The sequence below is a fragment of the Aplysia californica genome, unplaced genomic scaffold (genome assembly GCF_000002075.1).
Source record: "Aplysia californica isolate F4 #8 unplaced genomic scaffold, AplCal3.0 scaffold00013, whole genome shotgun sequence".
NCBI classification, from domain to species: Eukaryota; Metazoa; Mollusca; class Gastropoda; order Aplysiida; family Aplysiidae; genus Aplysia; species Aplysia californica.
This window is the reverse complement of record NW_004797283.1, coordinates 484,465-511,826: the sequence shown is the minus strand read 5'-3', so window position 1 is coordinate 511,826 and position 27,362 is coordinate 484,465. Positions and strand designations below refer to the sequence as shown.

Here is a 27,362-nt window from a genome sequence, read left to right as displayed (position 1 = left end):
ACCACTAATGAAATTGCATCAACAAGTAACAGGATGAACAGAACCAAGAACTTCCAAGTCACATCGTCCATACAAATTTACTTTTTAAACACTTACAAGAGTATAAAAGTAAAAAAAGAAAAAAAATCAAAAAATTACATGTCACTCATGAACAAACACTAATTTAAAAAAGAAAGGATAAGAGCCTATTTTACACACGGATGACTCGACCAAAGTACCCTATACACGGTCAAATTTGTTTGATGAAATATGTTGGACAGAAATTTTTTTGACAGGTTTTGAATCATGTATGGGCGTGTTTGATGGTCAAAATACTTTGATGTCAAATATTTGACGGATCTGTTTTCAATTGATATTTTTTGTCAAACCATCAAACTATTTGATCGTGTGTGGGCATCATCAAATTTATTTGAGCAAACATTATTTTTTCAATTGCTGCCGGATAGAAGGGGTCGGTGCAGATGATTATCTACGAGCCTTCCATTGTGGTTTGGTTTTTGGATGCTCTTTTATTCCTGCGCAGTCAAGAAACTCCGCCACGGTCACAGAGCCCACTTTTCTTCTTTTTTTTTCTTCGCAACTGCCAACGCTGTTGGTCCGTCCATTACAAACTCCTGGCATAAACTAATGTTTGACAAATAAAATTTGAGCGTGTGAGAAAAAGTCAAATTGTCAACAAAATTTGTTCAAAAATTTTTGACAAACAAATTCGAGCCTGTATGGGGCACTTATAAACCTCTGTGCTTCCTTACCTAACCGACAGGATTTATTCCAGGCTGCATTAAGAACACTACTTTGACTCTCCGGCCTTTACATGAATATCAAAAGCTTTTATAGCAAAATCATAGAGACTACAACACTGTATTTATTATTCATTACAAATTAGACCTAATATTTAGCACTACAGACCAGAGCTGCCTTTTCCTTTCTTCCCATACACACCTCAACATGCGATGGTACGAGTCTAGCAGTCGACAGTTTTTAGAATGAGTTTTAGTTTTCTACAGCACTCGCAACACAATTAGGTCACATAAGTGCTGAAGATTAGAGGTGTTACAAGAGAGTAAAAAAGAGAAAGAAACACAAAAAAGAAGGGGAACAGAAAAGGACGATAGATGTTCGATAGGATAGAAGGAGTAAACCACACCAGAGCACCCACCAACCACCCAGTCGACTGCACAGAGTTTCAGCTGCACAAGATCTCTGCTCTCAGGTGACCAAGTCAAGGCTCAACGGGTGAACAGTAAGTACCCTTACACCACAAGTGGCCAGTGAACTTACCCCCCAAAAAATACTTCTAGCAAAGTCAAGTGACAGTGAGCAACAGACAGATTCTCTACTTGTTTTGGACACAATTTAATGGCAGCTTGAAAACAAGAGTGCTGCATCATTGCAATCAACAATGGTGCTTTGTACAAATTTTCTTTGAATGTTAAACATGATTTGAGCACATTTGTTTATGCTATGTTCAGATCAATTTCCTTTTCGATGAAAGTAAGAATTTAGTGAATATTTTACTTTTTTAAAAGGCAAATGTACAAATGTACCAACAGCACAAGTCAGTGAAGTCGACCCCCCCACCACACATGCACACACACAATCTGCCTACTTAGGTGCATTAAGTGATAGTGATAACATAAGTATGATGGAAGACAGGCAAAGGGAAAGAAAAGAAGTCTTTACAACAACAAAAATCATTATTCTCAAAGACAAACAAGAAATGGAAATAATCTTTGAACAAAGTAAGAAAACAGAACTGGTATCCAATAAAGAAAAGTGACTAGCGCGACATAACAAGTTGAAATAGAAAAAAAAAAGTCAACAATCTAGAAACTTAATTTATGAGGAAATATATTTTCAGAAAGTTGACAAGCCTAACAAGTGCTTCTGTACACACAGTATGGAATGCAAGAAATAAAAGGCCTTCGGACACAGATAACCAATTAGTGAGACACAGAGTGCACTAAAAAGAACATGAAGTTGAATAACCAAATATTTAAAAATGTCTCAAATTAACACCCACAAGCCGTAAACAAAATGATGCTGTCGGGAGAAAAATGAGAAAGTCCCATGTTTTTTCACTCACCCAGTAAGGAAAAGAAAAACGAAATTACTCAATTTTGTTTGCAACAGCAACAAAACGCCATTTCTGTTCTGCAAGACCAGGCACACAAAATTTCCTTCACTCAAAACTGACAAATTTACAACCAAAAACCATTTAAGAACTTTTCACAGTATGTTCCACACTGATGCACATCCTTATACCAAAAATATGCCAGAGCATTTGTAAGCGATAACATGCACTCATTTTTGATTTACATAGACAATCAAAGTGGATTACATTTAAACACACTGAGCGGGTAAAATGTAGGGAGTACTTTCAGTACCCCCAGAGGGGGAAAGATGTTAGCTTCAGGTGGTACGTGCAAGTGTACACACAAAATATATATATATAAATATTTCCAAGAACACTAAGTTAGTAATGGAAGTTTGTACCTGAAAGATTCACATTAAGAATTACATGAGATCATCAAAGGGTCACAAGTATGATGAATGCATGCTTGGCAGGAGCCAACACAGGGGGACGAGTTGTGAACATCATGTAAATATCTTAATGCATGCATGTATGTGAACCTTTCAATCAAGTGCGTACAGACAGAAATAGGAATAGAAAATACCCCCATTAAATCTACTCTGACTTTCTACTCACACTGTGATTGATTAAGATCAGCTAATCTACACAATGACCATGGCTGTCTTAGTACCTCATCTGTTCAGGATGTTTTCCTAGTCTTATCACCTGTTCCTTCGTCGCAAAACAGTTTAACAGGGTCCCAAAGTTACAAAAAGAAATATAACGAGTAATAAGAATTCTTAAGATGATTTATGTTCGCCACAACTTTTCAATTAAGAAAAAAAAAAGGAAATGGAGAAACAAACAATACTGACGATAGAAAAAACACGACTACAAATCAATTTACAAAACAGACTATCTGTAAAGTATACTGGGCCATGTCCATACAACAGAAACTATAATTCTTTTAACTATTTTAGAAATACGTATTGCTACGAAAGTAAATATCTTGCATTATGATCCTCATACTGCCCTGCAGAAGCTTCCACATACAAGTCTACACCGCCATCTCAAATATTATTTATCAATACATCATAGCAATATCTCTTCAGTCGGACCAGGCATTCTTTATAAGCCATGAAAAAAACAACTACAAGAGGTCGTTCATTTTGATACAATTCTGGATTTGTAATTGTAAAAGTATTTTAAATGAAAAGCACACAGCATTTTAAAAACCTGCATGACAGACAAAAATAAAAGGGATCATCTCCATCATCTTACCCCACCACCCCCTTCAAAAATAAAAAAATAAAAAACCCCGCTACAACTGCTCCCTAAACAATAAAAAGATTGAACTAAAAGAGAATCTAACAGTAACCTTTGATTGTCTCGCAAACAATCCTCTAAAATTTCTTGGACAAAGATTCAAACACGAACCTTCAATAACTCTACCTATAATTCATATTCCAGAGGTGTCCATCACATCAGCATCTAAGAAATATTGAAAAAATTCTACTACAAAAAATTACTTTCCAAAAGTGCTAATAATTCACGAACATAACAATGGCCAGCTCTTTGATGCTCCAGCATCTTTGCATAATCTAGTGCCACAGACTGCAGAACACATACCGGATCAATACTATTTCAATCTTTGGTCAAATCACAATCAATATCTCATTCCATCTTTCATTAAAACTTTATACTGTTTTTCCCCCCCCCAATACCCCGGCCCACACCAGTAGCAACATACCTCCACCTTGAGATTTCATAACGGTTTGAACTCAATAGATTTTCCTTCCCTTCCTCCAGTACAAGAACAATATGACAGCAATCCTGAACAATCATCCTTGAAACACAAGTGGCAAAGAATCCTCCAAAATTTCAAGGACAAAATTCTTGTTCTGGAAGGTGCGCGCGCCCCGGTCACAGAAACTCTCTCCTTGGTGGATCATCCGTCACAGAGTGGTCAGTAAAGTCAATGAGGCTATTTTCCCCCCCGGAGTCATGAAGGGACACACTGTAGCGAGATAACACAGGTCTCGGGACACAGCAAAGCACCAAAAGGGAGTCGAGAGACCTCCTGGCCCTAGCACTAGGAGTCACCCGCCACTTCTGCACCGTACTTGGAGGCCAGCGAGCGTGCCATGTACTGCCAGTACTCGCTGCGCAACGTGTCATGCTCCTCTGCCAGCTCTGTACACAACTGTGAAGGGATGACGCGAAAATAGGAGCCAATGGTGAGGGCAACTGTGTGGGACTGCATGAAAGTGTGTGTGTGTGTGTGTGTGTGTGTGTGTGTGTGTGTGTGTGTGTGTGTGTGTGTGTGTGCATGTGTGTCTGTGTGTGCATGGGTGAGTGTGTGTATGCATGCGTGCGTATGTGCCTGTAGGTCTAAATGATCAAATTTTTATTACAGTAGTCTCCGCCTAAGGGAGCAAGGAAATGCGGGATCTTAGACGACGAACCCAGGGAAGAATCTGCGGTGACCCATGTTAAGGCTCACAATCTGTAAAATGGTCTCCCTCCACTCTAAAATGAACTGACATGACCCCTGGGTCGGTTAATGACATGGCGAGCAAAGAGTGGTCAACCTTGATGACCTATCACAGTGCATAGTGGCATGAGGCGTGCCATTTTCACTTATTATCCTATCGAAAGTCTCAAGATCTACGTTTATCCAGTCGCACCTCCCCTTTACCTGTCTAAAATATACAGCTTTCCATCTCTGACGGAGTTCCCCCGCCTTTGTCCTTACGCACCACTACGTTGTGACCACACCAATTAAAATTCAGTCTGTCTCGCAAATTTGGCAATAGAGAAAACTGCTGCAATGGTCAGAGAAGAGTTCACAATTCGATGTGATCCCGCCTGGAGCGAAGTGATGTAAGTTCAGGTGGAGAGCTCAGATGTGTGTGCGATGTTGGGGAAAACAAAAGCGTCGGTCAGTTCACACATCGGTGTGATCCCATCTGGGGCAAATATTGTACCGTTTCATCGAGTTTTACAACGCCTATGTGACCCATTCACGAGAGTGGCTGATCTTTGACGGGACGGGCAGTTCATTGATCTCAACTTTTTACTCTTGATTGATCGGCTGTGCCTGCCCGAGTTTTTGTTTCGCAAATTATTATCAGAAATGCGGGATTTTAGCCAAATGTAGACCTTCAGAGTGAATCAGAGCGGGATCTTAGGGGTGACTTTTGTATAGTAAAAATTCTGTTTCTTAAAACAGCAGGTTTTTAAGCGAACCGGGATCGTAAGCGGTGGGATCCTAGGCGGAGACTACTGTATTAACTATGTATGCTCAAAGGCCCACATGATGAGTAGAGGACGCAACAAAAATATGTGTGGGACATGGGAGTAGAGAATAAATGTATGAGTCATTAAGTACTTAGTATAAGATAACAGAGCAGAAAACAAAAATATCCAGACTGCATTCAAACCGACATTTTTGTAGCATCAGCAGCCAAATATGCACAGATTAGGACAAAAATCATAAAGTGAACTGAGGTGGCATGAGCAAGCCTCACCACTCGTCCCACAAATTTGTGCTTACTTTGACAGTAGAATTGACACTTACATGAACAATTGGACATCTTCTACTCAAAACTTCCAAATATTTTTTTCTTAAGCTATTTAACAGACTTACAACGACCTAATACAAAAGTATGAAAAACATTTTTTTTCTGGAAAGCGTTTAATAATTAATTCAAAAATCACTTCACAAAACGTTTTTATTTGTATCTATGTGCTCAAAAACATCACATAAAGAGATCTGGAACAACAGGCAAGGACAAAGGACTCACTTGAGTAGCTTTCTGCAAATTTTCTTCTTTCTTGGGTTTCTCCGTCTCCAACATTTCCTCGTAACAGTCTATCATACAGGCAATAAGGAACGGGGAACGAATCTGTTTCGAGTACAGCTCCTGGCAGAACTCCATCACACGAGGGTAGTCACACAATTTGCGGTCCAACAGCACCCTGCATAAAGAAATATTATCTTTGAGCCAAATTAATCAAGACATATGCAGACCTGCCTAACCCCTCCATCCATGATCAAAAATAGGAGTTTTCTTTGGTATACTCCATGAAAATTGGACATAAGGTAAAAAAAAAATCTGTCTCCGGAACCCCAGCTGATTCAGAATATTTTATAAACTGATCGTGCCAAATGAATGTGTACATTGCAAAATACACACAAATAAAAGCAAACAAAAATGTGCATTTTCACATCATTTACAATAAGTTGTGTAAATATTGCAAATAAACCTTTGTATTTTCAAATTGTTTACAATTACCTGTCTATGACCGAAGGAAACCGAATTCAAGAAAAAAAATCAGATTTTGACCCAAAAAAAAGATCAGAAGGCTCCAATTTCATCAGAATACTTGCAGGTCTGCAAATGCTTTCAAACAGACCTGTAGATGATTATGAAGATTGACACTGTCACACTGTGGAAGTAGATACAGTCAGTCAAGCACAGATAACAAGAACACCGAAAACTCGAATTCACAGACAGCTTGATCTACATGCCATACCCCAACTGAACTGCTACATTTTCTACGTATTGGAAACACTTCACAACACACACACGGATGTGTAAAATAGCTCATCTCGAAAAGCCCAATTACAATTTTTCCTCAAAATTGTCTCAATTTCAAATCGCCCTGTGCACGCGATGGAAAAAACATTCATAATCATCAAGAGTATCGGGTTACATGATCGTATTTTCGTAAAATTGAATCGTCACAATTCCGGCAAATTTGCAATGGTGGGCAGCCTTCAGTTCATAACCCGAATTAGCAACCTTACAATTACGAGTCCAGAAGCCTAATCACTAAACTACCGACACTGCTACTAAATGAGTTACTTCTCGATTTCATCAAATAGAGATATCGCCCAAAAATCAACAGTAGAGTCAAATTTGCACATTTTCAACTGATGCTATATTCTTCCAAGTTGAAATGTCTTTGATCTTTCCATACTAATAAATTGTAAAAACTTTATCTCTGTAAATCTCAAATCATTGGTATATCCACTGGAGATTTTGAGGCCAAGCAGCTCACCAGAGGGAGCTGTGACATAAAAATAGAGCAGTGTCTTTCCTCGAAACATAACATCAGGGCCCCATTACAAGGAACTGCTGAAAGTAAAATATACATGAATCCTCATCCCACAAATGCCAAAAATGTTCATGTCAGAAGTAAGATACCAAGACCTACTAAAATAAACCTTTAAAATAAATACATTGATACTCAAATATAATGAAGTCATCGGGCCTGACCTTCGATTTCTTTGAATCCAAGTGTTCGTTTTATACATACATACATACATACATATATATATATATGTATATATATGTATGTATATATATACAGTCAAACCTGAGTAAGACGGCCACCCATTGTCAAGGAGAAAAGTGGCCGTATAAGACAGGTGGCCGTCTTAGGCAGGACTGATCAAGATGAAGAAAACAAACCATTCCCATCTGAAGTCACAATCGAAAGTAGCTGCATTGTTTCTTGTTTTTGTTGTTGTTGGTTTGTATTTTGTTTGTTATCTTTATTTCGTTGCTGATTTAGCGCAAGAGTGACAATAAAACGAAATGTATCAGACGAGGAAGACCAAGTACCATGTTGAAACAAACACATGGGTCGCCACCACTCGGAGAACGAGTGACGCGTTCATGTTGACGTCCATTGTTACTTTGTTACACACTGGGTGACCACTCATCTCACTTACTATTTGTGTTTGAGTTCTGGGCGGGGCTTATGGGTTATGAGGGATCACATGCTTACCTCACCAGCAGCTGAAAATTGGTACCTATTGGTCAACAGTGGGAAGGGCCTACCCAACATGATCGGTTGGAGGGACTACCTGACAACAACGACAGGTGATTGAATTATGACAGCTCGCCCACAACGCCAGGGGCCAGTGCACAATTTATGACAAAACGTAATGGAGTCACTAAGGTGGCCGTCTAAGACAGGTGTTATTGCTTAGTGTGATAGGGGTTGTGTGTTAAAATATGATGGCCGCGGCCGCGTTGGACAGGTGCCCGTTTTACACAGTTAAATTATATAGAAAAAAAGCAAGGGGGGAAAATGGAAGTGGCCGTTTGTACAGGTGGCCGTCTTATAGAGGTGGCCGTCAGAGCAGGTTCGACTATATATATATATATATAGCAATGTGAACAACAAGTCGAGTCATAATATAGGGCCTAGCATACAGAAATGTGTGTTGCCACAGAACAGCACAACCCATGACGTAGCCTGGGGAAGGGATGGATATGACTGCGACGCATCTTTATCTCTGTCGACTTTCCACACTCGAAATGCTAGTGCCCACGCCCCTCTCCCCTTCCCCACCAATCTCCCCAGAAACACTTACTAACAGCCACCCGACCAACCTCTCTCGACCCTGGCACACTCTAAAACACACCATGTCTTACACGCAAGTCAATTACGCATGTGTTGGTGTGAAAAATGGCTTCTGATTGGTCACATATGATGCACGCGATAGGCTAGGCTAAGTGTGTAATTATCCACACTGTAAGTGCGATAGATAATCTTTTGAAATGGAGTAGTTTCTAAGGTCCGTTGCAGGAGAAAAATGCGCGAAGCCACATCAGTGGGGGGCTGTTCACACCGCAAGCAACTTTGTTGAATCCAAGTTTGCTCATTTATGTGTTCGTTGAAACCAAGTTATTTTATTGAGTTTAATGAATTTTTAACTCTTTTTCTGCTTGGAGCCGCACACTGCGAGATTGCATTCAAGGATGCGATAAAATGCGAATACGAAGCTTTTCAATGGAAAGTCATGATTTTATGTTTCCCAAACTTCTGTGAGAAGAAAAAATTATGGGCCTATTTATGACTGCGTAACATAAAAAGATATATAAATTTCCCAACAAAATACACATTTTATAAAAGTTCATTCCTTTCCGGACATTTTGATGTATGCTACAACTATATTTGATCTAAATATAGCTTTTTTTTTTTCAAACAAAACGGCACTCACCCTTTCATGTAATTCCAGGCACTTTCATTGTTAGGGGCCTTCTTTATGTAGTCCTGAGCATATCTGAAAGATAATTTATACAAGTAATTCATATAAGGAAAAAAAGATGTTACCTCTGATTAAAGACAAGTCAAAAATGCTGGAACTAATATTATATTAAAAAAGAAAAAGAGAAATGTGCCCCAAAAAGGAGTCCTTTAACCACTCACCAAAGGCAAAGAAAAATTAAAGACATATAATCCACCTAAGCTTCTTCTTTTCTGAATTAAAGAGAAACACAATAACAGTAATGATTAACTATGCATTCCGTCCTCCTCCCCACCAGTGGCGGTGGGTAGTGAAGGAGGGCTTACGGGCTTGAGCCCCTCACCCCAACCCCCTCCCCACTCCAACTCTATCCTTTAGTTAATGAAAGTTTCTTAAATAACGAAATAAGCAGTTAAAACGGTTAAGATCGCACGCAATGAACACACAGTTATTAGCTTGGCGGCTTGCCCGTTTATCCAATCATTGTTGTCACCGCTTACAACTATAGTAACCTAACAGCCAATCAAATGTTGTTAGGGCTCAGAAAGAATAAGCCGGTTCCCACGCCCGTCTTTAATGACACTCTTCTTGTAAAAAGGTAGAAAACTTTAAAAAATAACACTGCACAGAGGGCTCACGCTCTCCCAGCCCTGACAATGGGGTGAAAGTTTACGACACACTTTCCCCCAGTGACACAGTTACCTATGCGCCCATTGGGCCTTTGTTAGGCGCGTTCTATTTTCCGCAACAACACGACCAAATCCACCTCATAGACGGTATGTGTTTGGAGTGCTGTGGGTTTGTGCTGCTGAGATTTAACAGTTATTAATTACATCAAATCACTTTCTTCAGATAAAAACTTTGGAGGTGAAACGGCTTCGTCCCCACCACACAGAAGAGCTTAAATTTAACTAAGAACAAAGAGATGGAAGACAAAGGTGACTCTTCTCGTTTGAATTGTTCTCAAAATGCCGTGACTCGCCGTGACTATAGAAGAATCATCACTGTTTTATTCTTATTGCTTGCTATTTGGTGGTAAAGAAGTGGAAGAAACCTAAGCCCCACCCAAATCTTGGTCCACCCACCGCCACTGCTCCCCACTTCCTTTCCCAAATAACAGTACCTGAAAACAAGCAACATGTCACCATTTGTTTTGTAACAGTATTACACAAATTACAGATGGGGAAGGCACTCATTTGTGAAGAAAAATTTGTGGTTAGAAAAACCTTTTTTTCTGCACTGCTTTGCACGATCTCCAAGTACACAAAAAGGCAAAAGAAAAAAATATTTCGAGGAGCAAAAGCAAAAGAAACAAAGGATTTCAAACTTTCAATTTCTGTTTTTTTTAAAATAACTTACAATTTTAAAAATTGACATTCCCACTGCACCTCCAACAACAAATAGAAATATTTTGAGACCGTGACCAAGCCAAGCCTGAAGCTTGTATTGTTCGACTCTTTTTGGGACCAAGCATCAAGTCAAGCTGATGTAAAGATTACAATGTTCCTGCTGTGCAAACTCCAGGGCCCATGTGTGTGGGGCCAAAGAGGATCGAGGCAGGGAATTATGTCGCAGTGACCAGCCATCAGATACACAGAATGTGACCAGGGTAGCTGGTTACTGCTTTTGCATCAACATTTTTCATATAATATCTAAATAGATTAAATTAAACCGTTTACCACACAAAGAATATTTAATTTCAAACGGAAAAGACTGTTTCTCAAGTAAACACTGGTGGCCACTATTCATGATTTGAAAAGCTTCTCAACAAAACTGACTCACTTGAGCTCCTTTAGGACCACATCGTCTGTAAAACCTGTGGTATTCTTTATCACAAAATGCCTCTGATTCCAAGCGGAGTTGTTGCGCAGATCCTCCTTGAGCAACTTATCCACATACTCCAGCTCCTTGTCCCATAATGAAAAGTGCTGGATACACCACTGCCTGCAAAAAGTAATAATGACAATAATTAATAGCATTTGTATAGCATTTATCCCTGCTCGACAGCAAGCTCTATGTACTTTACAACACTATATTATTACCCCAAAGACACCCTGGAACACTCAGAAACATTCTCTAGACAGGGAAATAACTTCACTAGCCAACAGAACAGACATTGTGAGCAGGTCCGTAAGTAGGCAGAAAAACAGCTACATAGTTGGAGAAAAGGTACTCGGATTTTTATTCTAGTTATCTTTTGTCCTTGTTATTTTTGCTGAAAAAAGCTACACATATTGAGACTTCTTGTTCTTTTCATCTTAGTTTTACAAAAATCCCTTCACAATTGTATTGACATATAAATTAGAAGTCCAACAATTTTCAAGGCTTACCTAATCACTACTAAAAAGCTCCCTCACTTTATTTTTCTGCCATGTCACTTCAACATATATTATACATATGGAACAATTGAAAAAGAACTTTCACTTTATGTGGGGTAACAAAATGTGGTCATTTTGAAAACTGCTATTCTTACCACATTACTGCCCTGAACTTTGGAAACAGTACATAAAACACAAAAGGACTAAAAGGACATTTTTATCTCAACACGAAACTATCATATAAGACAGTAAAACACAATATGTACCTACTAGGAACCCACTCAGAGATCTATTGAGGATGAGACAAACTGCTACGTCAAAAATTTAGCAAACAACCATACCTGTGCTGCCAAGCGTGATAATTTTTTGCATCATCTCTGAGGATGTTTGCTGTGAACCCAAGCTCCCGCGAGCCATCTTCCAGCCACTCAACAAGGACACGCCGATGATGCCTGCAAGACACAGAAATACAAATGCATTTTGAAAACATGCATAAATCAATATTACTTTACTTGGAAGTTGTTCTTTCAGACAAGGAAAACGAAAGTCTGTCGCTTACTTTAAACAAACTATATTTTGAAACCGCACAATTTTTTTTACAAATTGAATATACATATCTTTAAAACTTTCCTCGACAGTGGTGCAGAGGTGGGTGGGTGGGTGGTAGAGTTGGGGTGAACGGACTGCGAACCTCAAGTCAGTTCGTTTCTTGGGTCCGCTCCACAATTTCTTTCACTAAGCGGGTGGGCGAGCAGACGAACTCTAGCAGACAAGATACTCAACACGAGGTTAGGCCCATTGTCTATTGTTTGTTAAGTAGGCCTAATGTTTAAAGCTACTGGCATTGCCACAGGGAGTGAGAGAGGCTGGTGACGTAGTACTATGTGTGTAACATTTCACCTTGTCAATGGGTCACACTGTGTATGTTCTGCTTGATCGCAAAGGCGAAGTTTAAAGAATTCCCAAAGGACTTTTTTCAGGGGAGGGGTGGGGGTAGAACAATTTCCTCCATGAACGCCTAGCTACAATGTGGGGCAGCAAAGTGATTTTTTTTTGGGGGGGGGGGTGGATGGCTGGGGTGTAAGTGTAAGCAGAATGCAATGGAAGGAGTCGCTCCGTTCGTCCACCCACCCACTCAAATGCATAGAGTCTCTACATCCGCCCGCTCCCTTAGCAAACTGTTGTCTCCCTGTTCGATGTGTAACGAGCAGCGAACGAATCTTCACAAGCGGACTGCTCAATACCCATCCACTTGTTTGAGAGTAGTACCTGCGAACCATTTGTTACTCACGGACACCGATTTAGCTAGCCTGATCCAACTCTAGTGGGCGGGGACGAAAGGATGAGAGACACTTTTAAGTACTTTCTTAGCCTAAACCTAAGTAAAAAGCAGTTGCAACGTACTCTGATCATCAAGATTGTCTCAATAACAACAGAAAACGAAAAAATGTTATGTAATTTTACATTACATTACAATAGAAAATGCTGAAGCCAGGAGAGAAACCCGCAAGTCAAAATGAAGTTTTTAAATGCTCAAAATGAGGCAAACTTTTCGTTAGAAATAATCACTTTGGCCATTACTGAAGCCATAAATCATCTTAACCTTTATTTCTTCTATTTCACTTGGGAAATATTCTCCTCTGCAGATGCATATTGTCATCATAAGACATAGATGGACAAAATATTATGATAGCAATTGTGGAAAAAATCAAATTAGAGCTAAACTTTTATAGTATCTAAAAACTAAATTGCTAATTTTCCATCTTCTTCTTCCGGGTTCTTCATTTGGCAGAACCAGATATCTTCACAAACACAGTAGCCTGGCGCAGTGCTTTGAAGTTGCAACAGAACTTGTCTATGAGTTATTGACTTTCACCATATGGCCACTGTCCATCTGTCTTGTTATGGCATTCTTCCAGCAGAGGTTATGCCATTGACATTTTCTCACAACTGTTTTTTTATGCATTTTGGCATTTTACCAAACCACTTTAAAATAACTCAAAAATTAAAAGACAAGATATGAAAGGAAAGTGCTCAAAAACACAAAATACACATAGATTAACCCTATCGTACGTCGTGTTTTACTATCATATCCATACAACGTGGGGAACTCTGTGCCACCACTTTCCAAAGAGGAAATTTACTTGTTAATCCGATCCGTACGCTTTGCATAAAAGTCTGTCAAAATGATTTTTTAAGAAATAGTGAAAGTTTCAAAGAGATCTTCGTACTAGAAGTATTCTTAAATGTGACGAATACAACTCCGGGAGTACAAAATGACCCCAGGGCGTACGGATAGGGTTAAGGAAAAAGTGACACAATAAAATATAGATCTAATCAAGCTGTATGTATCTATTTGTAACAAACTACAAACACAGAAATCTCAGGAAAAAAATTTTTTTTAAGTAGAATAAATGTAGTCACAAGAAAAATATGAGCATACTCACATCAAGTCACAATAGCTAAATCTTTTTGACCCATTTGAAACACATTTCCATGTAAAAAGAAAGGATGAACTATTTTGGACAGCATTTCATCTCAAACTTACCACACTTGGTAGTTCTTTGGATTATCTTCTATGACCTGAGATATGTAGCGAAGTTCTTCTGTCAAATCTTTATCTAATTCTTGTAAAATGTTCCGTCTGTAGTTCCTACAAATGGAAAGGAAAAAAAGGGTTTATCAAGTGATCAATATTTTCAAAAAAATAACAATCTCTCTGTCACAAATGAAATAAATAAATTTTGACAGGGCAAAATTCCAACACCTACCTAAGTATAATCTGTATTTTATCCATTTTTTTAAAATTTACCCTAAATTTCATAAAAGAACATCACTTCATCTGGACGAGAGGACAGTCAGCACAGGTCCAATAAAATAATCAAATAATGACTTTAAATTTGGTCTCATTTAGAAAGAGATTTTAACAAAGCCTCAAAACCATTCCCTTGGCAAATAAGACGACCACAACCCGAAATTCGGAATGTAACAATTTTAATATTTCTGATAGTGAGAATATCCACTTAAAATATGTCATAATTATGTCACGACCATTGAAAGAAACACAACCTAAATTATCTCAGTGCATCCATAACCAGGTCTAATTTGCTGAGGTGAGTTTTCAAATAATCCTGTTTAAACTGCAAAAACAAAATTATGAACAAATATTATGATCCACATACACTGAATACCCTTTCTATAAGAGCACATGAATGCAAACAGCCATGAAGTTAATGTCTCACAAAACAACTGAATCTTAACAAAGCTATTTTAAAAAATACACTTACCAAACAGAATAGTTGGCAGGGTTGAGTTCTGATGCCTCCTTTGTAAGATTTAAAGCTCTCTCTGACTTTTCATCTGCAGCCACAATAGCTCTGAAGTAGTTGTAAACATCCTTAACTGAAAAGAAAATCAGTTATAATATTATTCCTTATCTATTATTTCTTTTTGTTCTTATCAAAATAAAGTGTGAATTCGATTTAATAAACAGTTGAGCCTATACAAGACAACCGCCTATTGTCTAGGTGAAAAGTGGTCAACTTAGGCAGGAGGTAGGTAGTCCTCTTAAACAAAGTCAGTATAACTATAATATAGAAAAAATGAAAGGGGGCAAAGTGGGAAATGGTTGTTTGTACAGGTAATCGTCTTTGACAGGTAATCGGTAGAACAGGTTTCGACTATGTGAAGTAGTTCAGTCGAATAGAACCTGATTACCACCCCCCCCCCCAGCTCAAACCACTTGTGCACAATTGATATAAAATGGACAGATCTACAGTAAATTTAGGCCTAAATGTGGACCAGTAGATTTCTCTGTAGTAAATACAGGAGTCTCCAGCAAAGATCCCAATGTTTCAAGAAAACATAATTTTTGCTATACAAAATTCACCCTCTCAGAAGGACCAAATTCGACAAAAGTGATCCCCCATTTCAGACCATAATTTACGGCACAAAAACCTGGGTGGGCACGCTTGATCAACAAAATTGTGATCATTTTACTGTCCATTGCATCACACCTCGTGAATGCGATCACACGTCTGTTGTGCATCTCAAGGAGAAGGTACAATGTTTGCCCCAGATGGGATCACACAAAGGTGTGAATGCAAAGACGCGTTTGCTTTCCCCAAACATCGCATTCGTATCTAAGCTCTCCATCTAGACTTACATCACAAGCTGGGTGGGTAGGGCCTACAAGTCTGCATCAGACAGGACAACACCAAACTGTGAACTGTACGCTGCTTTTGTTTCCCTAACCATTGTGGCAGAACTTTGTCTCTACTCCCGAATTTGCAAGACGGGCTGAATTTCAATTGATGCAGTCACAACACAGTGGTGCCTTATGATAGAGGTGGGGGAACACAGCAAAAGAAGGAAAGCAATAAATTTTGGACAGGTAAAGAGGGGAGGAGCAATAGGATCAGCATTGATCTTGAGACTCATGATTGGATAAGTGAAAACGGCATGTTCTATGCCATTGAGATTAGTCATCAAGGTTACCCACTCTTTGCTCGCCATAAGTTAAAAACCCACCCGGGGTCTTGTCAGTACATTTCAGAGTAAAGGAGGAGCTCATGTCGATGGTTCATTGTATACACGGACTTCTGGTTAGAACTATTTTCAAACTTAGTTAAATACATTTATATTGCTATGCCATCTTGTTATTTATCGGATTCAGACCGAAAATAATGTGAAACAGGCCAAAGAATGGTCTCGTAGTGCTTACTGCTTACATTCCGCTAATAACACACAAAAAGCGGGGGAAAAAGTCAAGGTCATGAAAGGAACTAAGCAGTTATCATGTACCTAGCTCAAGGGGTCCCCAAAACTAAGTACCGGGTCAGCATGTATGTAGATACTGAGACTATGTGCCTGGTTGCCATGTATGTAGACACTCCCTTACCCCCCAGGGCGGTGCTACTGACTGTCTTTAGGCCATTCCGAAAGGGGGGCATTAACATGTTCTTATGCACAGTAGAATTGTAAATGGGCTGATTCATCGATGTCATGCTCATAACTGTGCCTGAACTGCAACAGGGAACTGCTGCTTTTTCTTTCCTAATCCTTACTATCATTTTACCTCTACTTCTTTTGTATGTTTGTCACACTCTAGTAACCCTGTATTTCCAGGGCGCCTTGATAGTCGAAGCAAACTTTATTGTGCTGTTGAAGCTAGAGAGGTGAGCAGAGTAAGTCTGATTCCCTGTTGACATCCACCCCTTGGTGCTCATATGACCTTTTGCAGTTGCGAGCGCCGTAAAACCTCTACTAAAACTAAAGACACTCCCTATCTGTAAATCCATCAAAGTCAAGGGAGAAGTGGTCCCAGCCTAACTCCATAGAAATTTATATACAACCAGAATCAAAAACGAAAGTCGGATAAATAAAAAAGCTGGCTGAGTTGCCAGGGTGAAAAGGCCACCAAACTAAATTTATACAAAAGGTCCAAACCCATTTAAGAATATTTTTCTGCACTATTTTACCGGTTTTTTGTGAGCTGAGAACGATTTTGGCACTAAAATCTATCATAAACCATTATTTCCGTGAGTATCGAAAAAATCAAACTAAACAAAAAGCCAAAAAAATTAAGCTGGTAAACTTTTACTTTTGCACCCACACACAGATGCACTGATCTGAGGGCTAAACTGCCATCATTTTTGCTGCAGAACACACATATGACCACTAAAACCCTTGCAAATCAATTGTTTTCAAGTAAATATATCAATCCTAATTGCCAAAACACAAATCATGGTGAAAAGCAGGGGAGGGGGGGGGGCCTGAAACCCTCCGAGATTCTTTGTAGGTCAGGGGGCTGAAACTCCCATGTTGCTAAAAACAAGTCAAATATTACTACGCCATTGGTTCTACTGTACTATAGTTGTTTTCAAACATCACAATACTCAATAACTATTGATTTGCGGCAAAAATGGAGGCCATTATATTCATGTTCAGCATGCAAAATACTACTAGAAAAAAAAGACATGAAGCTACAGCGAGCACCTAGCAGACCTCTGTGATTGGCCCAAATATAGATGATGTAGTTCGGCCATATATTTTTGTCGTCTTGCGGGGTTTCCCCCCTGGCTCTTGGGTTTCCCTTGCCAGTAACTGTTGACTAGATGTTGCTGTGTTCGTTTTTTTGGTATTAATTGTGTTATCTTTTATAAACAATCTCACCAATTCAGGTTCCATAAATTTACCTTCTCCTCAAAGTTGTAAACACACACACACACACGTGCGTGCGCACACACACATAAGCCCAAGCAGTCGGCGATGAAACCTAGTGATGTAGCGCGGTAAGTAGCCTAAGCGGCAAAACTGGCACGCCACAGTGAGATCTAATCAACTGGCGAGGGAAGCCCTGGAAGAGGACAAAAATAGATGGCAGAAATACATCATCTATATTTGGGCCAATCACAGAGGTGTAAGTGCTCGCTGTAGCTTCATGTGAAAAAAAGTGCTTTTATATAATGGAAGTGGCTATTCTCACCTCACCCCAGCGTTGGCTATTCTCACCCTATATATAAAAAATACCTGTTTTTCCCAATTTCTGAATACTGTCTATCGGTGTGGATGATCAAATTGACAAAAACAAAGAAAAAAAAAATGATGATATAGCATAAAAGTAAATAACTAATTTGGTCGTCTATAAAGATGCTATGGCTATTTCACTTTTCGAATCGAGCCAAACTATACGGATCGCCATTTTGTTTTGCCCGAAAGTTCTCGCTAGATCTACTTCTTGTCTGTCTCTTTCTGAATACTGTCTATCGGTGTGGCCAATCAAATTGACAAAAACAAAGAAAAAAAATTATGTTATAGCACAAAAGTAAATTAATTTGGTCATCTACAAAGATGCTATGGCAATTTCACTTTTCGAATCGAGCCGAACTATGCGGGTCGCCATTTTGATTTGCCCGAAAGTTCTCGCGCTACTCTTCTCCCCCCCCCCCCCCCCCTCTCTTTCTCTCTCATTGTCCAAAGACAAAATTGCACGCTTTCAACACAAGAGCGCTGGAACGTTTGTTCACGGTGAACACTAGACCTACACTGGTTGGCCTATCATGGTGAACGCATACCGGTAGAGAATAGCCAAAAGGCTCGCAGTGCTATTCTCACACGGTGGACATATATATATATATATATATATATATATATATATAAAATATAAAACGTGCAGCCTACATGAGATGCGATGAATGCATGAGTAAAAAAAAAAAAAGAATAAATACTCAGCCAACTTTTTTACCTGACTTCCCTTTTTTTTGTTTCCCTTTGGGTGTGTATAGATGTAGGTCTAAAATCTAGAGATCTATCACGTGTAATCTATAAATTTCTATGGAGTTAGGCCGGGACCAATTCTCCTGAAGAGTGCCTGCAATTTTTAACTCTTGTCCTGAGTCTGTGCTGAGATGCGAATCTTATCAGAAACCGATAACGTCGGACATTTCTGGCAGGCCGCTGGGGTCACTCAGTGTGTACTGTTGGTGTACAGCGAGCGCGCCTGGAAACGTGTGCTTTCACCATGAATACCATGGAAGTGTATTAATTGATGAGGAAAATAACGCTTTATCTTTTATAGCTTTCTATTTATAAAGTGTTACGAACACATGAATAACCCCCTCTCATAAGCTATGTTATAAGACATTACAAGTAGTTACACCCATTCGAATAAATAACCTTTTTAAACGCTCTTGTTGTTATGAATGACCTGGAGTTCAAAAGGGGATAACATAGGTCAATTTCTGAATGTTTTGCACTCAAATTGTTCTTTTTACCTGCACAATGGTATTCAAAATTATCAAAGAAGCTTATTTTTTATCAGGTAGTATCCTTTCCTGCTCATTTGAAAGAATTTGTATAGAAAAAAGGAAGTCTTGTTTCCTGACTCTCTCCTTTCGAGCTCCTCATGTCTAAGTGGGTCAATTTATTCTATAATTTCATTGGATGAACATCTAGAGCTACCAACTTGACGTGTTTTGAATGAGACGTATGCCTCGGTTACAAACCAACGCAGGCGGTCCTAGAGAAGGCTACAAACGCACGCAAACCCAAGCAGACTGACGCACACACACTTGAGCTGTGTGAATGCGGATCCGACGGGGTACCAGACTGAAACGAAGATGATGCTCGGCGCGCGTGTGCTGAGCCAGGGGCCAGACTGATGGGGGCGGGACCAGAACAATGGCGAGGTGCCGAAATAGCCTAGGCCCCTAGGCTTATCAGGCGACATAAGGCCACCTCTATTCTCACCCCGGGTGAGAATAGCGCAGACGAGTCTTTTGGCTATTCTCACCCGGTGTGCTTTCACCGTTTTATAGCCTAGGCCAACCAGTGTAGCTTTCACCCTGAACCACAGAATTCTACACTGTGATAACAGAATAGGAAATTCTGTGCCGTGAATAAACGTTCCATTACTACTGTTAGCCTAAAAGCGTGCAATTTTGTCTATGGGCAGTGGAGAGAGACAGAGAAAGAGAGAGAGAGGAGTAGCATGAGAACTCCCGGGCAAAACAATGTGGCGACCCGCGTAGTTCGGCTTGATTCGAAAGGAGCCGTAGCATCTTTGTAGACAACCAAATTAATTTGTGAGGCAGCATGGTGGAATCAGGCGCTCGTCAATTTTGGGGCACATGGAGTAATTGGTACCATCTTAGAGCTTGTTTATTTTTCTTCCTTTCAAGTAAAAAAAATACAGTCAAACCTGTGTAAGACGGCCACCCATTGTCAAGGAGAAAAGTGGCCGTATAAGACAGGTGGCCGTATAAGTCAGGTGGCCGTCTTAGGCAGGACTGATCAAGATGAAGAAAACAAACCATTCCCATCTGAGGTCTCAATCAAAAGTAGCCGCATTGTTGTTGTTTTTGTTGTTGTTGTTGTTGGTTTGTATCTTGTTTGTAATTTTTATTTTGTTGCTGATTTTGCACAAGGGTGACAATAAAACGAAATGTATCAAACGAGGAAAACCAAGTACCATATTAAAACAAACACATGGGTCGCCACCACTCGGAGAACGAGCGATGCTTCTGTCACAAGTTCATGTTGACGCCCATTGTTACTTTGTTACAGACTGGGTAAACAGTGACCACTCATCTCACTTACGATTTGTGTATGAGTTCTGGGCGGGGCTTATGGGTTGTGAGGGATCACACGCTTACCTCACCAGCAGCTGAAATTTGGTAGCTAGACTATAGGTCAACAGTGGGAGGGGCCTACGCAACATGATCGGTTGGAGGGACTACCTAACAACAACGACAGGTGATTGAATTATGACGGCTAGCCCAAAATGCCAGGGGCCAATGCACAATTTATGACAAAATGTAATGGAGTCATGACTAAGGTGGCCGTCTAAGACAGGTGTTTTTGCTTTGTGTGATAGGGGTTGGGTGTTAAAATATGGTGGCCGCGGCCGCGTTGGACAGGTGCCCGTTTTACACAGTTAAATTATATAGAAAAAACGCAAGGGGGGAAATGGAAAGCGGCCGTTTGTACAGGTGACCGTCTTATAGAGGTGGTCGTCAGGCCAGGTTTGACTGTATCAATTAATTTTGAATACAAGACGAGATATTCACAATTGAAGCAAGTAGGGGTCGCCCGGTTTCAAAGGTAAAATTAGCTAGAAAATGGCCGCCAAAGTTTGGTGACTTCCAAAGCTTGAGAGTCCTTGGAAACTGTAAATTTACCTATTTGTGTCTTTAATCAATGTTTTTAAGTAAACGGACGTTAAGTAAAAGTCACACAGCAAATTGTTTTTAAATGACATAAAAAGTACTGAGCCAAAAACTAAATACTCGATAAAAATTGCCAAAGGGAAAGAAAAATGCCGTTTTCTTCAATTTCATTTAAATTTTGATGAGCGCCTGATTTCACTACGCTGCCTCACATTTACTTTTGTGTTTTAACATCATTTTTTAACTTTATTTTTGGTCAATTTGATCGTCCACACCGATAGACAGTATTCAGAAAGAGACAGAGAGAGAGAGAGAGGCGAGGAGTAGATCTTGTGAGAACTTCCGGGCAAAACAAAATGGCCGGCACTATTTCTCCGAACGTTCGGGAAAATAAAGCTGGGCACTATTTCTCCGAACGTTCGGGAAAATAAAGCTGGGCACTATTTCTCCGAACATTCAGGAAAATAAAGCTGGGCACTATTTCTCCGAACACTCTGAAATATCATCCTTTCCCCCAAATTTCGGATATTATATAGATCTATAATTATAGTATGGGCCTACCAAAGATTGTTCGTATACAATATGGTTCAATCGGTCCAAAAAATGTCCGCCGTAAATATTTATATAAAGAAATGCTACAATTCCAAACAGTTTTTCGCTATAGATATGACGTGTTGCCTATGAAAGGTGCTGCTTTTAAACGTAATGTGTTGTGTTCACTCGTGTGCTGTCTAGATCTAGATCTACGGAGGGTTATTGATAACGACACATAGAACTGGCATCTGCGTTTGTCACTGCTGCGACCAATGTACTGACACTGGCAAGCCCCTTAATGTGTGTGATTCCATAATTTACATGTAATATCCTGTACTTTTTTTAAAATTACGCACATTTAGGGTTAAAACTGCCAATCTTCTTCGGACAGGTGGACACACGCCCTTATTTGTTAATGTTTGTTGTTGTTTACGGGCTGTTCTAATTTTGATTTCTTTCTGTTGTGAAACCTTTCTTTTTCACGTTTTTACACTCATCTAAAAATCTCATCTAGACTAGCTGTTGAAAATTGAAATAGATATAGACCCAAAAATTTGCTCCTGTGTGTGTGTGTGTGTGTGTGTGTGTGTGTGTATGTATGTATGTGTGAGTGTTTGAGTGTGTCTGTGTGTGGTAGTAAGTGGAGAGTGAGGAGTGTGTGTGTGTGTTTGTTTGTTTTTCGGGCTTTATTTCAGCCTTTATTCAGTAACAGTTCAAAGTATACAAAAATAGAAACACAGGATCCATTCACTCCAGGACTCATGAGTCATTCGTCTCTTTCAGTTTCACTCTTTCATTCAATTCCCGTGTTCTCTCCCGCGGCTCATCCCCGTCCGCATGACTTTCATACCCCACCCCATCCCTCCAGGCACACACAAAGAAAATCTCACTTGTTCCCTGCGAACCATGGACAATAATATAGGCAAAACACCGCCTGAGCTGCATTCCTTTTGTTCGTGAGCTGTGGACCAGGCCAGGGGTGGTCAGTGTCGTCGTCTTGTAGTTGCTGTCGCCTGTGGATACACTCGCACATTCTTCCTTTCACCCGCTCTTTCACTCACACTGTCTCTCCATCCACAGTTCAGCTCGTCATACGTTCAAAAGTTGCCCACTAGTTATGTTTAGTTAGTGTGTGTACATGTGCATGATGGTGGTGGGTGTGTGGTGGGTGTTACTGAAGGTTTTCTGTAGGCGGGCTTGCCATGCGGTACGTGTTCCTTCCCAGACCAGAGGCAGAATGAAAGTTGGCGCCGAACTCTCGCAATAAATAGGCAAAAAATCACGAGACCGGAAGCCGAAAACCGTTCGGAGAAATAAAGATCGGCACTATTTCTCCGAACGTTCGGAGAAATAGTCACTTCGAAACAAAATAGCGACCCGGGTAGTTCGGCTCGATTCGAAAAGTGAAACAGCCATAGCATCTTTGTAGACGATCAAATTAGCTTACTTTGTGCTATTATAACGTCATTTTTTTCTTTGCTTTTATCAATTTGATCATCCACACCGATAGAGAGTATTCCGAAATTAGGAAAACCAGGTCTTGTTTCACACCGGGTGAGAATAGCCAACGCTGGCAAGTCTCACCCAGGGTGAGAGGTTGATCATACTTTTATTCTCACCCCGGGGGAGGATAGCCACTTCCTTACTAAAAATAAGGAAGTGGCTATTCTCATCCGGGGTGAGAATAGAAAAACGATCTACCTCTCACCCCGGGTGAGACTTGCCAGCGTAGGCTATTCTCACCCGGTGCGAAACAAGACCTGCTTTTCCTCATTTTGGAATACTGTCTATCGGTGTGGATGATCAAATTGATAAAAGCCAAGTAAGAATTACGTTATAGAACAAAAGTAAGCTAATTTGATCGTCTTCAAAGATGCTATGGCTATTTCACTGTTCGAATCGAGCCGAACTACGCGGGTCGCCATTTTGTTTTGCCCGGAAGTTCTCGCAAGATCTACTCCTCCCCCCTCTCTCTCTCTCTCTGTCTCTTTCTGAATACTGTCTATTGGTGTGGACCATCAAATTGACCAAAACAAAGTTTAAAAATGATGTTAAAACACAAAAGTAAATTAATTTGGTTGTCTACAAAGATGCTACGGCTATTTAACTTTTCGAATCGAGCCGAACTACGCGGGTCGCCATTTTGTTTTGACCGGAAGTTCTTGCACTACTCCTCTCTCTCTCTCTTTCTCTCTCTCTCCACTGCCCACAGACAAAATTGTACGCTTTTAGTAGGCTACAGTTGTTATGGAACGTTTGTTCACGGCACAGAATTCTACAATTTTTCTGTTATCACAGTGTAGAATTCTGTGGTTTAGGGTGAACGCAAAATTTGTTGGCCTAGATTCTAGATCTAGGCTATAACGGTGAACGCGCACCGGGTGAGAATAGCCAAAAGACTCGCCTGCACTATTCTCATCCCGGGTGAGAATAGAGGTGGCCAAAATACCCCAAAAATAATAAAAACGTTCCTGGAATCCTAAAATTAAAACGTTCGGTCAAGATCTGCGAAAACGTGCAGGTTAGATCAAAAACGCATTCCATTATTGGATTCAAGAGAGAGGTGTCTCTTGAAGAACCATCACATTTCACACGCTTACAAACTTACATTGATCACTGTAAGCAATCTGAACGACAGGAGCAGGTCCATCGTCTTGGAGAATCGGTTTTACATCTTTCCACTCTGGTCTGTCCTTATAAGGAACCCATGTGTCCTGGGAGCTGAGATCATCTGAACTTCCCTCCGACATGTTTACTCTCAGTATTTTGATTCAGAAGTTGTGGAGATTGTACTCGAACCCTCAATGTACGCATCGTCGGCAGAGGCAGATACTCTCCCTTGGCAACATTCCCAGATCGCCCACACATCTCCTGTGGGGGTGGGGGGTGCCGGCAAAGTAGCTTTCAACTAAATTCTGTTCTGGGGAATTTCTTTAATAAAACAGTGTTGTAAAGAGTGTATGATTAGAAAAAATCATATACAGACGATTATTTCGTGAATTTGCAGGATAACGTAAAATAAAAATCTTCCTTTGACGCCACTTCTGACATTCTGCAGGGAAAATATACCGGCTATAAAGGAAAGAAGATGGCTAAATCTGGGAAGCGAATTCCAGCGTTTGTGTCTTGATTTTTTTGCTGCTCTTTCGCTGGCCGGTTGCCGTCTCTCGCTGTGTGTTTGTGGGCATGTGTGATAAATTAGTTGTCTACAAATCATAAACAAAGTCCACCAGTCCATGTTACTAAATATCGAATAGATCTCTGCCACTTCTGCCGATACAAATCTTTAGCCTAGGCCGCTATTATAATATTATTATAAAAGGCTCTTCACTTTGCACGCAAAAACGGGAGTTCAATTACCATTTTTTTAAATGTTAATTAAGTTAAAAATTGTCTCCGTCATATAGCTCGGATTAGACACACAACCCGAGTCGATTTGGTAATACATGTAGCATGGGGGAGGGGGGGGGGCGACAGAGAATGGGTCGATGTCCGTTGGTCAAATCCTTAAAATTGTTCCGACGTTTATGTAAAATAACTAGGCTGTACATGATACAAGTGCCCGGTACATCAAAAAAAAAAGAACTCACAGAATAGTGGACGAAGCAGCGTGTTGTGATATAATAGTAACAAACATCCATCAAATTCAAATACATAGGCTTACGATGCATTTTCAAATGCTTTGTAAATTCATCGACTTGTTTTGCTGTATGAAGCAGACTTGGGGAAGCGATTATATTACCAACGTACCACCACCACGTAAAGAATACAGACGTTCGTCAACATGTGCTTCTGTAAAATTCTTCTTCGTTAGCCATAACACAAATCCACAGCCCGACCTGTAGCTGTACATTCGACAACACTCTGTCCAAGATGAACCCCGACAAAGGCGATTTAAGATCTAGAATTGACCACATTTTTGTAAGCTTTACTCGGTACCACAAGGCAAATCTTCACCTTGAACCCAGGGAGTATCTCTCTCTCTCTCTCTCTCTCTCTCTCTCTCTCTCTCTCTCTCTCTCTCTCTCTCTCTCGCATGCAAAAAGGACGGCGTTCTTGGATTGGAGACAAGGGAGGCTAATCCAGTTCATGGAGGCTGGAGAGTACGACTTAAAATTGCCTTATATACACTCTCTACAAGCTCAGGTGCTAATGTGTGGAAAGCAAGAGGGATAGAAGAGCAGAGGAAGACGAAGAACAACAAACACAGTTTGCCAGAACATTTTGGCAACAAATAACAATGGAAAAAAATCGAACTGATCAAGAAGACAGACAACATGAAGGAGTGGGGTACCATTATGATCGTCTATGTCTGCTCCAGACCTGACACCTGAAGAACACGCTCTACAAAAGAGTTTGAAAAGAGCCAACCGTGAAAGAAAGATATCAGTAAGCAGCGGCTCGAGTATAAGGCCACGCAATTTGTTATACACAAGTAGATCTAAGTAGGAATTATTGCAACAAAAGAGAGTATAATATGAGAAGAATGGGGGTCGCTGGAAAATTTTAACACTCATTTCAGGCCTTAAATTATTCAATCACGCACACGCTCATACACACGCCCGCACGCGCGTACACAGTGCTCACGCACACATGCACACATGCACGCAAGCACGCCACACACACACACACGCGCGCGCGCGCGCAAACGCACACACACAGAGAGAGACTCACATACTCACAACACACATGCTCGTGTGTTACATTACATGTGTATGCATGTCTTCTGCGTTAACACGTGGGTTCAGGTTTCTTGTACGCTGAGGTTCACCCCCAACGCCTGCAGAGAGATTGTGCGTATGTACAATGCAGGCGCGGTTCGTCCATAGAGCACGGTCGTGCAGTGCCGCCCACATTTTTAAATGTTCTATTACGTAAAACATCTACAATAATAAAATAAAAGAAGCCAAAAACAAACACTAGCCAAATACTATATCAAAAAAGGTCATCACTGGCGCCATAACCCATTTCTGTGTCGATAGCGCCGTAAAACATTTACTATGCCCTGCCACAGTCCACGCGCTTTAGCTAAACATAATAGGATATTCAACAGTGTAACATGACCTATAAATCGCTCTTGGGGATAACCCAAGCGATGACGACACTCGTAGCGAGTTTGGCGGTACATTAATATTAATAAGACGGCACATCCCAAATGCGCTCCTGCCGAATAGTGCCGAAACATAGCCCACAGTAGGCAGTCTAAAAATAAACGCGATAGACTGTACGTAATTCTTTGCCAATATTATATGGGCCCCGGAGCAATCAGGGATGTGCTCAAGTGAATTGTGATTGGTTCATTGTCTGTCTTGCAACTATTTTAAGTGACTCTGTGACCGTGAACCTGAGGGAGATGAACGTGACCGTCATATGAGTTGTGCCTTTGAATGGTTTTGTAGTGGAGTGGTGAAAATTATTACTTGAGTGTTTAGTTCTAATACAGGATGAACGAAATTGATGTTTAGCTAACAATCAAATTTAGTACTAGAAATCAAAGCTACAAGTAAAAAGAATGAAAATAAAAGCACGTGGTCCCCTCTCACCAACTCAAAGATCCTAAAATTATACACCGTCTCATTTACTGTGCCCTTGACTATCTTCAGCTTGCGATAGCTTAATTGTGCACGTCCACTTTTTAGTTACACGAGCCAGCCCTGGTACAATGTATGTAGACCTACTTGTGTGTGTGTGTGTGTGTGTGTGTGTGTGTGTGTGTGTGT

The 27,362-nt window shown here is 40.3% G+C and overlaps 1 protein-coding gene across 1 annotated transcript; it reads right to left on the bottom strand.

The window, feature by feature from the left end:
• Positions 1-432: 432 nt before the first annotated feature.
• Positions 433-24,499, bottom strand: LOC101844966 (protein farnesyltransferase/geranylgeranyltransferase type-1 subunit alpha). Its single transcript, XM_005090128.3, has 8 exons — positions 24,251-24,499; positions 14,728-14,842; positions 13,989-14,093; positions 11,782-11,892; positions 10,905-11,066; positions 9,096-9,158; positions 5,881-6,055; positions 433-4,277 (listed from the first exon to the last, which is right to left on the bottom strand). The coding sequence occupies exons 1-8, from the start codon at positions 24,390-24,392 to the stop codon at positions 4,167-4,169; spliced, it is 984 nt and encodes a 327-aa protein (XP_005090185.1). The 5' UTR covers positions 24,393-24,499; the 3' UTR covers positions 433-4,166.
• Positions 24,500-27,362: the final 2,863 nt, after the last annotated feature.